This window comes from Drosophila miranda, chromosome 4 (assembly GCF_003369915.1).
Source record: "Drosophila miranda strain MSH22 chromosome 4, D.miranda_PacBio2.1, whole genome shotgun sequence".
Classification (NCBI taxonomy): Eukaryota; Metazoa; Arthropoda; class Insecta; order Diptera; family Drosophilidae; genus Drosophila; species Drosophila miranda.
In genome coordinates this window covers 4,870,864-4,885,317 of record NC_046677.1, presented here as the reverse complement: position 1 = coordinate 4,885,317, position 14,454 = coordinate 4,870,864, and the positions used below count along the sequence as shown (strand labels likewise).

General features: G+C 35.4%; 4 protein-coding genes across 4 annotated transcripts; 2 read left to right on the top strand and 2 right to left on the bottom strand.

Moving 5' to 3' along the window:
- Positions 1–692: 692 nt before the first annotated feature.
- LOC117188864 (GATA zinc finger domain-containing protein 14-like) lies at positions 693–2,176 on the bottom strand. The gene is made up of 3 exons (XM_033393384.1): positions 1,649–2,176; positions 1,469–1,582; positions 693–1,217 (listed from the first exon to the last, which is right to left on the bottom strand). Exons 1-3 carry the CDS (start codon positions 1,972–1,974, stop codon positions 719–721), a joined length of 939 nt encoding a protein of 312 aa, XP_033249275.1. The 5' UTR covers positions 1,975–2,176; the 3' UTR covers positions 693–718.
- Positions 2,177–2,300: 124 nt separating this feature from the next.
- On the top strand, positions 2,301–5,451 carry LOC108161428 (protein tyrosine phosphatase type IVA 1-like). The gene is made up of 4 exons (XM_017295693.2): positions 2,301–2,710; positions 2,881–3,047; positions 5,124–5,255; positions 5,320–5,451. Exons 1-4 carry the CDS (start codon positions 2,591–2,593, stop codon positions 5,429–5,431), a joined length of 531 nt encoding a protein of 176 aa, XP_017151182.1. The 5' UTR covers positions 2,301–2,590; the 3' UTR covers positions 5,432–5,451.
- Positions 5,452–9,004: 3,553 nt separating this feature from the next.
- LOC117188863 (myb-like protein D) lies at positions 9,005–10,625 on the bottom strand. The gene is made up of 3 exons (XM_033393383.1): positions 10,094–10,625; positions 9,914–10,027; positions 9,005–9,662 (listed from the first exon to the last, which is right to left on the bottom strand). The coding sequence occupies exons 1-3, from the start codon at positions 10,417–10,419 to the stop codon at positions 9,164–9,166; spliced, it is 939 nt and encodes a 312-aa protein (XP_033249274.1). The 5' UTR covers positions 10,420–10,625; the 3' UTR covers positions 9,005–9,163.
- A 118-nt stretch (positions 10,626–10,743) lies between these two features.
- LOC117188866 (protein tyrosine phosphatase type IVA 1-like) lies at positions 10,744–13,897 on the top strand. The gene is made up of 4 exons (XM_033393385.1): positions 10,744–11,155; positions 11,326–11,492; positions 13,570–13,701; positions 13,766–13,897. The coding sequence occupies exons 1-4, from the start codon at positions 11,036–11,038 to the stop codon at positions 13,875–13,877; spliced, it is 531 nt and encodes a 176-aa protein (XP_033249276.1). The 5' UTR covers positions 10,744–11,035; the 3' UTR covers positions 13,878–13,897.
- Positions 13,898–14,454: the final 557 nt, after the last annotated feature.

The following is a 14,454-nucleotide window of genomic DNA, read 5'->3' as shown; positions in this document are numbered from 1 at the left end:
AATGCGAATTAAATCAGACGTCATGAGCGAAAACACTCGGTATTAGGCGAACAGAAATCAGCAAAAGATCGCTAGTTTTTGTTTGTTGGTTGTACAGTGGCGGCTCAACCGGTGATTTTTTGCAGTTTCTTTATCGGCAGCCAAAGCTGGAACTAAATGCATAACGCCTTTTTAAATTTGTAAACCGATTTTGATTACAATCGCTATAGCCCTCCCATTTGTTGTCCGATCTTGGCGTTTCGCGAATCCTTTTGATCGGGCGAGTGTCCCGGATTGTTTGGATTCAGATTTGCATCTAGGACAATAAGGATATTGACTGTTAATCGTTGTAAATCACTCCCGGCCTGTGCTCGGTGGCGACCAATCCTACAGTCGAGGTACATCGCTTTCCTCCACAAGGACCTCTACTTTTGATGCAATCCTTGAAATGTGCAATATATTAAGTGCAATTAGGGCAAAGACTGCGGGATTTTTCTAAGAGTTTTAACTCTCAACCGCTGTTGAAAAAACTATCTTATTGAAAATAGATGAAGAGCTAAGCCAATATAATTATATTCTGTATATATGTATTTGTTTTTGATATATTAAAATCCTATCGACATCAATTTACGCGTAAATTAGACCACGAATAAGACATATGTACCATCAGGGAAATATAAATATACATATATACATATAGACATATATATATATATATATATATATATATGTCAAGATATCACAATGGATATTCCTTGTTTTTTTTTCTTTGTGCTCGGTAGATGGTAACTTTATGAAAAGGTAGATGTCGTAGTGTCGGCGGAATGTCGTGAAGATCGTCTTTTTCAGATGCTTTTGGCGCTTGTTTGGGGACTGTCTGATGAATCTTCAACGCGTTACCAAAATCGTTGCTGGTGTCCTTGCTCTGTGTTATATTTTTATGGATGGGTTTCGTATTTGTGTCGATTTCTGTGAGTGTTCTGCCTTTGTTGTGTTTCTGCTCCAACTCCTCTTTGTCGGTATTATTAAGGACTTTATTGTCGGTATTATTCTGAATAGTGTGGATGGGGTTTGTATCGGTTTGTGTGTGGGTTTTGCTCTTGATGGGCTCCTGATCCAACTCCTCCTTATTTTGGGTATTGTTGAAGGTCTCGTTGTGGGTATTGTTAAGGATCTTGTTGTCGGTATTATTGGTTATATGATTTTGGTCCTTGGTGTCCGTTACGTCCTCAGTCCGGCTGCAAAATATTTCAATGTTAAATATTTTGTTATAAAAAGAATCGATTTCACTGTGACTGGACTAGAAATTGTGTCTTGACTTATGATTATCTCGTTGGATAAAGGGATTTATAAACTAAAGGTGTACAGCGTGTGGTGGTCTATTACTTTATGCATCCTTCCGGAAACGGAGGGTCAAAATGGGTTTCCTAGAGTTGCTATAATTCTTTATAGAAAACTGTTAAATGGAGTTTATTGGATATATATTGACCTTTTATATTGTTTATTTTTGCTGCTGTTCCTTCTCGAATCTTTTTTTCTTTCTTTTTCCGCCTTTCTGGATTTCGTAGTGAATCTATCCAAGAGTTTGGTTATATTATGCATTCTGTTGAAGATAACATAAGTATCTATTGAAAGTATTACAAGAATTTTAGGTATATGATGGCTTTACCTTTCATTTTGTTCTTTTCTAAAGGCATAAAAGTCGTTATTTAAGATATTTAAGGACCTTGCCAATTGCTGAACAGCTGCTACAGTGCCTGAGATTGATTCTCGTTTTTGATATCTTGGTCTATTGCCTTTGGATGAACGGGTTCTGGCAGATGGTTCTATCGCCAAGGAGCCATCGCCCGAAGAGTTGGTTGAATTTTTTGCCACACTACGAAAGTTTAAGTTTTCGCCAGTCTCAACGGATTCGTCACTGTTCTGATATGAATTTTCCAATGAATACTCGCGTATTATGGTTCGATAGTGCTTTGGCTTCACACGATCGTGCATATGACTCTCCAGATCAATTCTCCTGCGGTGTTTTCTTAGCTCTCGTGCCAAACGGATGGAGTCGTAAGGGCTCTTGTGGCGATACCAAGAGAAATTTATGTGGAATAAAAAGGTCGTGTCTATTAAAATTATATTCTTTTTGTTTTTGTTATACAATATTTTCTGCTTTCAATTTCGGTTTTCCCAAAGTTCTGATGTCATACTTTGATGCGAAGCATTCAAAATTATCCGGTTACCAATTGGTAACCATTGGTACCATTTTCTTTGTGATAGAAGGAAAAAAAAAATCTACAATTTGTACTTAAATTAATTAAAAAAAAAAAGGTCACCTATAATTTTTACTTGGAAAATTGTACTCTAGTTTTGTGTTTTTTTAGTGTAGAACGATACAAAAAGGAAGAGAGCTAATTATATTTAAATTTATTTTGTATACACTAAACGAAACATCAATTGTAGCATCTAAATACGCTGAATTTTTAAAACTAGGAATCAAGAAAACTTCCCCTCTAAGAACTCAAATTGTAAAAGAAACAAATCACCCAAAAACTTTTCATTTCTAAGTGGGAAAAACACCACAGTTAGGACTGCTCTTTTTTTCCTGTAATTTACTGTTTTTATGAGCATCACTATGCGTCAAAAAGATCTACGCCCAGCCCCGGCTCTAATAGAGTACAAGGGCATGAAGTTCCTAATCACCGATCGACCTTCAGACATAACAATTAATCATTACATTATGGTGAGTGCATTTAGAATAAGAGGTGGGCATGGAGGTAATCAAAAAAGAGTGCAATCAGTCCGAATAAATGACTATAAGGTGAATTTTTGAATGCCTTCATGCCCCGATCTCTACCCCAAACCTATTCCTAAGGCATCCCCGCACTTATATCTTATTTGTTTTGTATATAGGAACTTAAGAAGAACAATGTCAACACTGTGGTGCGTGTTTGTGAGCCAAGCTATAATACAGTCGAGCTGGAGGCACAGGGCATCAATGTCAAGGATCTGGCCTTTGAGGATGGCACCTTCCCGCCACAAACAGTCGTTGACGAGTGGTTTGAGGTCTTGAAGGATAAGTAAGTAAACGCTATACCAAATATGGATCTCTTGTTAGTCACCTAGTTTATATATATTTTTTATTTTTCATCATTAAGCATAAGACATTTTAAATATTGTTTACATTTATGTAATGGAGTTATGGAACTATGATTCTGTATCGTATAAATTTGGAATAGAATATGTACATCGTAGACCACACCATATTCATCGAATGTAAAGCCCTAAAGAACCTTCTCTCCAGATCCAACGAAGTGATTGTATAGTGTGTAGTTTTTTAATATTTTAGAGTGTATAAATGCAGTAAAATCATTCAATTTCAGTTCTTATTCTTATAGAACTTAATTAGAAATACATTCTAAGTCATTCTGATGTCTTGAAGAAAATTTACTATAGATCTAGATCATTCTTGATCAATTTCTTGGCGTGTAATATATACGAAATCAATATAGTATAGATCCATTATTGATCGTCCAACAATTGCCACAAAATTAAGATCATTTAAAGGTTTTGCATAGATTATAGATCAATTTCTGTGTAAAAAAAACATTTAATAGAGGCAGATCCATAGATCAGACATGGAATTCTCACAAATGATGTATCTTAGATGCAAATTGGTAGCTTTTCAATCGCCTGAGAGCTGTAGGGCCATGGCAGGCAGGTGCCCAAAATTTTATTCGGGTCATAAGAAGAGAACCTCCTGCGACTATTGCACTACGGGATTCGAATTTGTATGAGACCTTCTCAAAGGCATGGATCGACATGTTAACGAGAATATTCGGAGATATGCGAGTAAATCCAGGTCTAAATCGGTTTTGCAAATTGATTTGTAGGATTATAGATCAATATTCATTACGTTTCTAAAGCAGACTGTATACAGAACCGTATTTTATAGATATTTTGTTCATTATGGATCATTATAAAGAAACCATTAAATCGTATTCCCGAATCACAGATCTAGTTCCGCGTTGCTTCATTACTAATCATAGCTTAAAGTCATAATTATAGTGTATTATTTATATCATAGATCATTCGTTCGAAGTGTACGCGATAGAAAATACCTCAAGCGATCTTTATCAATTTATTCAGTATTATTTGTTGCTTTGAAAATCAAAAGAAAACTAAATTCCATTTTAAATAAAAATCAAAATCAAAATGAAAAATCTTTATGCTGCGCTAGCCAAACAAAATATCAAAAAAAAAACAAACAAAAAAAGCTGTCATAAAATCGAATAAAAGATGCAAAATAATCAAAGAAATATATAGAAATATGTAGCGCCCCCACCCCATGCTGTCCGGCTTAGCTCTCCACCGATTTATGATTTCTATTAGAACTCTTTTTATGATTTGCCTGTACAGATTTTGTGTTTGAAACCACTTGTAATTTTATCCCAACAAAACTATCTGCACATTTTTATCATGTTTTCTTGATACTTTTTTTTGGTTGTATCTCTCCATTTTTCACTTGATCTATTTTGAACCTCTTTAATCTATCGAATCTATTACCAAATGTGAACTTACGTTACTACCTTCCTTCCTTGTGTGTGCTATATTTGATTGATACAATTAACGCTGCCGCCTGTGCCCCAAAAATAGTTTTAGACAGTCCAACACCACAAGCGCCACACTATCCTACTACAAACATAAGCGTTTCTCGCTCAGACACATACCAAAAACAGTTCCACCAGAAACAACAGCAACCGGTACGGCCACTACTTCAACAATCAGGCATTCGGCAACCAGAGCCAGCCTCTCGTCCTCCGTCGCGGCGGCATCAGGTCGGAATATCACAGATACCGATACCATTCCCCTAACAACAGCCTATGACAATCTCAATCTCAATGATAATACCGGCAATGATAATGAAGCAGCATCATCGGCAATTTATAATAATACTGCATTTGTTGATAATGAAACTTGTCGGTAAGCCGTAGACCTTAGACATAGAGACACAAAATCAAAACCAAGTTTTAGCTAAGCGAATAATCAGTTTTTCAAATATCCTAATCTATGTAACGTATGTGTATAGGAATCTGTTAGATAACTCTCTGTATAAATATCCCTATAATGTTTATTACTTTTGTTTCTTTCTTTAGATATCGACAAACTCCAGAGGCCTGTGTGGCCGTTCATTGTGTGGCTGGTCTGGGACGAGCTCCTGTTTTGGTGGCCCTGGCACTGATCGAATTAGGCTTGAAATATGAGGCAGCTGTGGAAATGATTAGAGAGTGAGTACCATAACCTTACTCTATAAAGAATAAACCCAACTAAAGTTCAAATTCTATCTTCCAGTAAACGACGTGGCGCCATCAATGCCAAGCAGCTCTCATATTTGGAGAAATACAAGCCCAAGGCGCGTTTAAAGCACAAAAATGGCCATAAGAATTCATGTTCTGTGCAATAGATTTCCAAACACCATATGTTTATTCCCACCAGATAAAAAGTGTTCATTTTTTCAAAAAAAAAAAAAAAAAAAAAAAGGAGAAGAAAAAGAAAGTAAAAGTAAAAGTAAAGAAAAAGCGGATTGAAAGGAATTAAAACAAAAAGAGAGAATCACCCAGAAACACCACAAAAAATCCCATAGGCGAACAAATTGAATCACAGCCCCTCCCCAGCCCCCCAGTAATTATTATAAAAAAATCTCAAATTTCATAATGTATTGGCATCCAATTGTAATTTTTTGTATGTATTATTTAATGTAATTTATTGTTATTTTATGATTTCCGAAAACCCCACAAAAACCAATGCTAAAAGAAATTTCGATTCACGATACCATATTCACAGACATTGTAATTATATAGATGATGTTTAGGGCCCCAAATACCCCATAAAATGGTTGTAGAAATGGGCCACCCCCCCACGAAACGTAGTTTACATTTACATATTATTCTGGAAACAAAAGAAAAACAAAAAAAGCTACTACTCTGGAATAAACAGAAATACGAGCAAAAGAGAACACACAGAATGTGGAACAGTAGAGGTATCCATCCCTTAGACCCAAATTAAACAGATAAAACAAACAAGTGTAGAGTGAACAAAAATATAGATACTATATATACAGATATATATATATATATATATATATATAAACCAATTAAGCGGAGCGGCAGACATAGACAGAATTTAGACACCACGAAAAATGTACTTAATGCGGTATTTAGTTGTGAAATTTTGAATACTTTCGATATGGTTTTTGTATGCTTACTCTCTCTTCTTTAGCTGCTATCAACGAACGGAATTATATGTCTAAATACTTGATTTTCTACTTGCATTATACAATTACATATATATTATATATGCCAATCCCCTCTTTTATATATATAGTACATATGCTAAGCCCCCCCCCCCCCCCCTACCCCGTTGCCACTGAGAGCATCAAGGAATATACATATATAGTATATATATTTGTATAATAAAACTACAAATTTTTACATTAATGACTTACATACATTCAGTGAAAAAAAATAGAAAATACTTCAAATAATTTGCAGCAAATAAAAACACTCGAACAAGAACAAAACACCAAACAAAAACACTAAGTAAAAAATTGAGAAAATGAACATGAAAAAAAAATTAAAAATAATTAAACCTTATTATTAAAAAATAAAAAAATAAACAAATTATAGTGTGTGAGATGTGACGAAGATGAAAATAAATTTAAAAGAAAAGAAAAAAAAAACAAAAGCCGAAAGTAAAAACAAATATAAAGCTTACAAATTAATTTATCTAAAATATTGAATTGTAATTTTTTTAAATGTTAGTCATTACAAGGAAATAAAAGCGATATATATTAAAATTAAAACAAAATCAATTGTGCGATGATCAATCAGGGATGGGATGCAGAGGCATCAAGGATGTTCGCCCGATCACGACCAGATCGAACAATAAATGTCAGCATTATGCGATGTGAGAGAGGCGTGGAACGGCAAAAAACGGAGAAAATTAAATATGACTGGTGAAAATATAATCGATCCTTGATTGGGCTCCATCAAATCGGGGACATTTTTGTTGTGAATTAGTGCCACTAAAAAATTACTTTGTTAAAGAAGGACCATAACAAAAACAAAAAATTAAACTTTAAAAATGGTATAAAACTTTAAGTTTAATTTTCTATATCTTTAGGTATATCCACTATATCGACACGAATAAAAAATCCTGTGAAAGATCGTTCAATTCTCTTTTCAAATCATCAATTTTGCGGCTATGGATGCTGCAGAGGCCGAGTAAAAATTATAAAAGTCACCAAAGAGCAGTTTATGACTTTTTAAAAAAGATTTTGGATTGCAAATTTTATGCATGAGGATGCGATCTACAGGCCTCCAAACTAATTTTGGCGTCGTGCCAAGTACAAAATGATTTTCGCATAGTTTAATTAATTTTAAGCACTTTATCCCATAGTATATTTCTATATTTATATAGTACTTTCACAGATAACTTGATGGAATTAATTTGATTATGTATATGGCATGTTATGCCAATCACATTACCCGAGGATCTGAATGTATAGCTGTCAAAATCTTGTAATATGTTCTATTGCATTATTTTTTTAGTTGTTCATCACACTCCAATAAGCACAGATCAAACAAATTTTGTTTAGTTTCAGGCTTCTGTTTGTTTTCTGGTAACTACTTTAACTTTTCTTATAACATCAATAGAGTTCAACATTTTTGTTTTTATATTTTCCAGAACTTTTACGGATCGAATATGTGTAGCCCTTGTGGATCGTGCTGCAGTCCATGCTGCGGTCCGTGCTGCGGTCCTTGCTGTGGACCCTGCTGTGATCCGTGCTGTGGACCCTGCTATGGACCCAATGTCTGCGGACCGTGCGGTGCAACGGGACCCTGTGCAGGCTGTTGTGGAGGCTGTTGCTGAGCAATAGGAATTGCAAACGACAGGGTCTAAACCTTCCATCACAAGTCCGATGAAACCTCCAGAAAGCTTGAAGCTATCGTGTAGTCTCTACGAATAAAGCATTTACAAACACAAAAATTTCACTAATCACTAATCGGCTTCTTTATATAGTAAACTATTAATCTTGCCGGAGCTGTAGCGAATTTTAACGTTAAAAATGAAAAATCCTTGTCCTTGATGCCACAGGGAACAGTCGGGAGCAGTCTCTCTATAAGAAGGAAGACTCGAAATAGCGGAGCTACATAATGCGACTTAACTAAAAATCGAATACAAAATACAGGTACAAATGCAGAATCCTTAATTTCCTTGAAGTCAAAGTGATTGAAAACGATCAGCCTAGATCGATAGCTGTATAATCGAGATATATCGTCCCAAAAAAAAGCTGTAATTAAATCATTTCCATAGGCAAAACTTGGCGAGGACTTCCTAGGATCGTAAGAATCCAGACTGTCGTTCTGCATCAAAATCTCACGCAAGCAGATCGGCCTCCAAATAGCCGATATATAGTCAGAGAAAAAATGCGAATTAAATCAGACGTCATGAGCGAAAACACTCGGTATTAGGCGAACAGAAATCAGCAAAAGATCGCTAGTTTTTGTTTGTTGGTTGTACAGTGGCGGCTCAACCGGTGATTTTTTGCAGTTTCTTTATCGGCAGCCAAAGCTGGAACTAAATGCATAACGCCTTTTTAAATTTGTAAACCGATTTTGATTACAATCGCTATAGCCCTCCCATTTGTTGTCCGATCTTGGCGTTTCGCGAATCCTTTTGATCGGGCGAGTGTCCCGGATTGTTTGGATTCAGATTTGCATCTAGGACAATAAGGATATTGACTGTTAATCGTTGTAAATCACTCCCGGCCTGTGCTCGGTGGCGACCAATCCTACAGTCGAGGTACATCGCTTTCCTCCACAAGGACCTCTACTTTTGATGCAATCCTTGAAATGTGCAATATATTAAGTGCAATTAGGGCAAAGACTGCGGGATTTTTCTAAGAGTTTTAACTCTCAACCGCTGTTGAAAAAACTATCTTATTGAAAATAGATGAAGAGCTAAGCCAATATAATTATATTCTATATATATGTATTTGTTTTTGATATATTAAAATCCTATCGACATCAATTTACGCGTAAATTAGACCACGAATAAGACATATGTACCATCAGGGAAATATAAATATACATATAGACATATATATATATATATATATATATATGTCAAGATATCACAATGGATATTCCTTGTTTTTTTTTCTTTGTGCTCGGTAGATGGTAACTTTATGAAAAGGTAGATGTCGTAGTGTCGGCGGAATGTCGTGAAGATCGTCTTTTCCAGATGCTTTTGGCGCTTGTTTGGGGACTGTCTGATGAATCTTCAACGCGTTACCAAAATCGTTGTTGGTGTCCTTGCTCTGTGTTATATTTTTATGGATGGGTTTCGTATTTGTGTCGATTTCTGTGAGTGTTCTGCCTTTGTTGTGTTTCTGCTCCAACTCCTCTTTGTCGGTATTATTAAGGACTTTATTGTCGGTATTATTCTGAATAGTGTGGATGGGGTTTGTATCGGTTTGTGTGTGGGTTTTGCTCTTGATGGGCTCCTGATCCAACTCCTCCTTATTTTGGGTATTGTTGAAGGTCTCGTTGTGGGTATTGTTAAGGATCTTGTTGTCGGTATTATTGGTTATATGATTTTGGTCCTTGGTGTCCGTTACGTCCTCAGTCCGGCTGCAAAATATTTCAATGTTAAATATTTTGTTATAAAAAGAATCGATTTCACTGTGACTGGACTAGAAATTGTGTCTTGACTTATGATTATCTCGTTGGATAAAGGGATTTATAAACTAAAGGTGTACAGCGTGTGGTGGTCTATTACTTTATGCATCCTTCCGGAAACGGAGGGTCAAAATGGGTTTCCTAGAGTTGCTATAATTCTTTATAGAAAACTGTTAAATGGAGTTTATTGGATATATATTGACCTTTTATATTGTTTATTTTTGCTGCTGTTCCTTCTCGAATCTTTTTTTCTTTCTTTTTCCGCCTTTCTGGATTTCGTAGTGAATCTATCCAAGAGTTTGGTTATATTATGCATTCTGTTGAAGATAACATAAGTATCTATTGAAAGTATTACAAGAATTTTAGGTATATGATGGCTTTACCTTTCATTTTGTTCTTTTCTAAAGGCATAAAAGTCGTTATTTAAGATATTTAAGGACCTTGCCAATTGCTGAACAGCTGCTACAGTGCCTGAGATTGATTCTCGTTTTTGATATCTTGGTCTATTGCCTTTGGATGAACGGGTTCTGGCAGATGGTTCTATCGCCAAGGAGCCATCGCCCGAAGAGTTGGTTGAATTTTTTGCCACACTAAGAAAGTTTAAGTTTTCGACAGTCTCAACGGATTCGTCACTGTTCTGATATGAATTTTCCAATGAATACTCGCGTATTATGGTTCGATAGTGCTTTGGCTTCACACGATCGTGCATATGACTCTCCAGATCAATATCCTGCGGTGTTTTCTTAGCTCTCGTGCCAAACGGATGGAGTCGTAAGGGCTCTTGTGGCGATACCAAGAGAAATTTATGTGGAATAAAAAGGTCGTGTCTATTAAAATTATATTCTTTTTGTTTTTGTTATACAATATTTTCTGCTTTCAATTTCGGTTTTCCCAAAGTTCTGATGTCATACTTTGATGCGAAGCATTCAAAATTATCCGGTTACCAATTGGTAACCATTGGTACCATTTTCTTTGTGATAGAAGGAAAAAAAAAAATCTACAATTTGTACTTAAATTAATTAAAAAAAAAAAGGTCACCTATAATTTTTACTTGGAAAATTGTACTCTAGTTTTGTGTTTTTTTAGTGTAGAACGATACAAAAAGGAAGAGAGCTAATTATATTTAAATTTATTTTTTATACACTAAACGAAACATCAATTGTAGCATCTAAATACGCTGAATTTTTAAAACTAGGAATCAAGAAAACTTCCCCTCTAAGAACTCAAATTGTAAAAGAAACAAATCACCCAAAAACTTCTCATTTCTAAGTGGGAAAAACACCACAGTTAGGACTGCTCTTTTTTTCCTGTAATTTACTGTTTTTATGAGCATCACTATGCGTCAAAAAGATCTACGCCCAGCCCCGGCTCTAATAGAGTACAAGGGCATGAAGTTCCTAATCACCGATCGACCTTCAGACATAACAATTAATCATTACATTATGGTGAGTGCATTTAGAATAAGAGGTGGGCATGGAGGTAATCAAAAAAGAGTGCAATCAGTCCGAATAAATGACTATAAGGTGAATTTTTGAATGCCTTCATGCCCCGATCTCTACCCCAAACCTATTCCTAAGGCATCCCCGCACTTATATCTTATTTGTTTTGTATATAGGAACTTAAGAAGAACAATGTCAACACTGTGGTGCGTGTTTGTGAGCCAAGCTATAATACAGTCGAGCTGGAGGCACAGGGCATCAATGTCAAGGATCTGGCCTTTGAGGATGGCACCTTCCCGCCACAAACAGTCGTTGACGAGTGGTTTGAGGTCTTGAAGGATAAGTAAGTAAACGCTATACCAAATATGGATCTCTTGTTAGTCACCTAGTTTATATATATTTTTTATTTTTCATCATTAAGCATAAGACATTTTAAATATTGTTTACATTTATGTAATGGAGTTATGGAACTATGATTCTATATCGTATAAATTTGGAATAGAATATGTACATCGTAGACCACACCATATTCATCGAATGTAAAGCCCTAAAGAACCTTCTCTCCAGATCCAACGAAGTGATTGTATAGTGTGTAGTTTTTTAATATTTTAGAGTGTATAAATGCAGTAAAATCATTCAATTTCAGTTCTTATTCTTATAGAACTTAATTAGAAATACATTCTAAGTCATTCTGATGTCTTGAAGAAAATTTACTATAGATCTAGATCATTCTTGATCAATTTCTTGGCGTGTAATATATACGAAATCAATATAGTATAGATCCATTATTGATCGTCCAACAATTGCCACAAAATTAAGATCATTTAAAGGTTTTGCATAGATTATAGATCAATTTCTGTGTAAAAAAAACCATTTAATAGAGGCAGATCCATAGATCAGACATGGAATTCTCACAAATGATGTATCTTAGATGCAAATTGGTAGCTTTTCAATCGCCTGAGAGCTGTAGGGCCATGGCAGGCAGGTGCCCAAAATTTTATTCGGGTCATAAGAAGAGAACCTCCTGCGACTATTGCACTACGGGATGCGAATTTGTATGAGACCTTCTCAAAGGCATGGATCGACATGTTAACGAGAATATTCGGAGATATGCGAGTAAATCCAGGTCTAAATCGGTTTTGCAAATTGATTTGTAGGATTATAGATCAATATTCATTACGTTTCTAAAGCAGACTGTATACAGAACCGTATTTTATAGATATTTTGTTCATTATGGATCATTATAAAGAAACCATTAAATCGTATTCCCGAATCACAGATCTAGTTCCGCGTTGCTCCATTACTAATCATAGCTTAAAGTCATAATTATAGTGTATTATTTATATCATAGATCATTCGTTCGAAGTGTACGCGATAGAAAATACCTCAAGCGATCTTTATCAATTTATTCAGTATTATTTGTTGCTTTGAAAATCAAAAGAAAACTAAATTCCATTTTAAATAAAAATCAAAATCAAAATGAAAAATCTTTATGCTGCGCTAGCCAAACAAAATATCCAAAAAAAAACAAACAAAAAAAGCTGTCATAAAATCGAATAAAAGATGCAAAATAATCAAAGAAATATATAGAAATATGTAGCGCCCCCACCCCATGCTGTCCGGCTTAGCTCTCCACCGATTTATGATTTCTATTAGAACTCTTTTTATGATTTGCCTGTACAGATTTTGTGTTTGAAACCACTTGTAATTTTATCCCAACAAAACTATCTGCACATTTTTATCATGTTTTCTTGATACTTTTTTTTGGTTGTATCTCTCCATTTTTCACTTGATCTATTTTGAACCTCTTTAATCTATCGAATCTATTACCAAATGTGAACTTACGTTACTACCTTCCTTCCTTGTGTGTGCTATATTTGATTGATACAATTAACGCTGCCGCCTGTGCCCCAAAAATAGTTTTAGACAGTCCAACACCACAAGCGCCACACTATCCTACTACAAACATAAGCGTTTCTCGCTCAGACACATACCAAAAACAGTTCCACCAGAAACAACAGCAACCGGTACGGCCACTACTTCAACAATCAGGCATTCGGCAACCAGAGCCAGCCTCTCGTCCTCCGTCGCGGCGGCATCAGGTCGGAATATCACAGATACCGATACCATTCCCCTAACAACAGCCTATGACAATCTCAATCTCAATGATAATACCGGCAATGATAATGAAGCAGCATCATCGGCAATTTATAATAATACTGCATTTGTTGATAATGAAACTTGTCGGTAAGCCGTAGACCTTAGACATAGAGACACAAAATCAAAACCAAGTTTTAGCTAAGCGAATAATCAGTTTTTCAAATATCCTAATCTATGTAACGTATGTGTATAGGAATCTGTTAGATAACTCTCTGTATAAATATCCCTATAATGTTTATTACTTTTGTTTCTTTCTTTAGATATCGACAAACTCCAGAGGCCTGTGTGGCCGTTCATTGTGTGGCTGGTCTGGGACGAGCTCCTGTTTTGGTGGCCCTGGCACTGATCGAATTAGGCTTGAAATATGAGGCAGCTGTGGAAATGATTAGAGAGTGAGTACCATAACCTTACTCTATAAAGAATAAACCCAACTAAAGTTCAAATTCTATCTTCCAGTAAACGACGTGGCGCCATCAATGCCAAGCAGCTCTCATATTTGGAGAAATACAAGCCCAAGGCGCGTTTAAAGCACAAAAATGGCCATAAGAATTCATGTTCTGTGCAATAGATTTCCAAACACCATATGTTTATTCCCACCAGATAAAAAGTGTTCATTTTTTCAAAAAAAAAAAAAAAAAAAAAAAGGAGAAGAAAAAGAAAGTAAAAGTAAAAGTAAAGAAAAAGCGGATTGAAAGGAATTAAAACAAAAAGAGAGAATCACCCAGAAACACCACAAAAAATCCCATAGGCGAACAAATTGAATCACAGCCCCTCCCCAGCCCCCCAGTAATTATTATAAAAAAATCTCAAATTTCATAATGTATTGGCATCCAATTGTAATTTTTTGTATGTATTATTTAATGTAATTTATTGTTATTTTATGATTTCCGAAAACCCCACAAAAACCAATGCTAAAAGAAATTTCGATTCACGATACCATATTCACAGACATTGTAATTATATAGATGATGTTTAGGGCCCCAAATACCCCATAAAATGGTTGTAGAAATGGGCCACCCCCCCACGAAACGTAGTTTACATTTACATATTATTCTGGAAACAAAAGAAAAACAAAAAAAGCTACTACTCTGGAATAAACAGAAATACGAGCAAAAGAGAACACACAGAATGTGGAACAGTAGAGG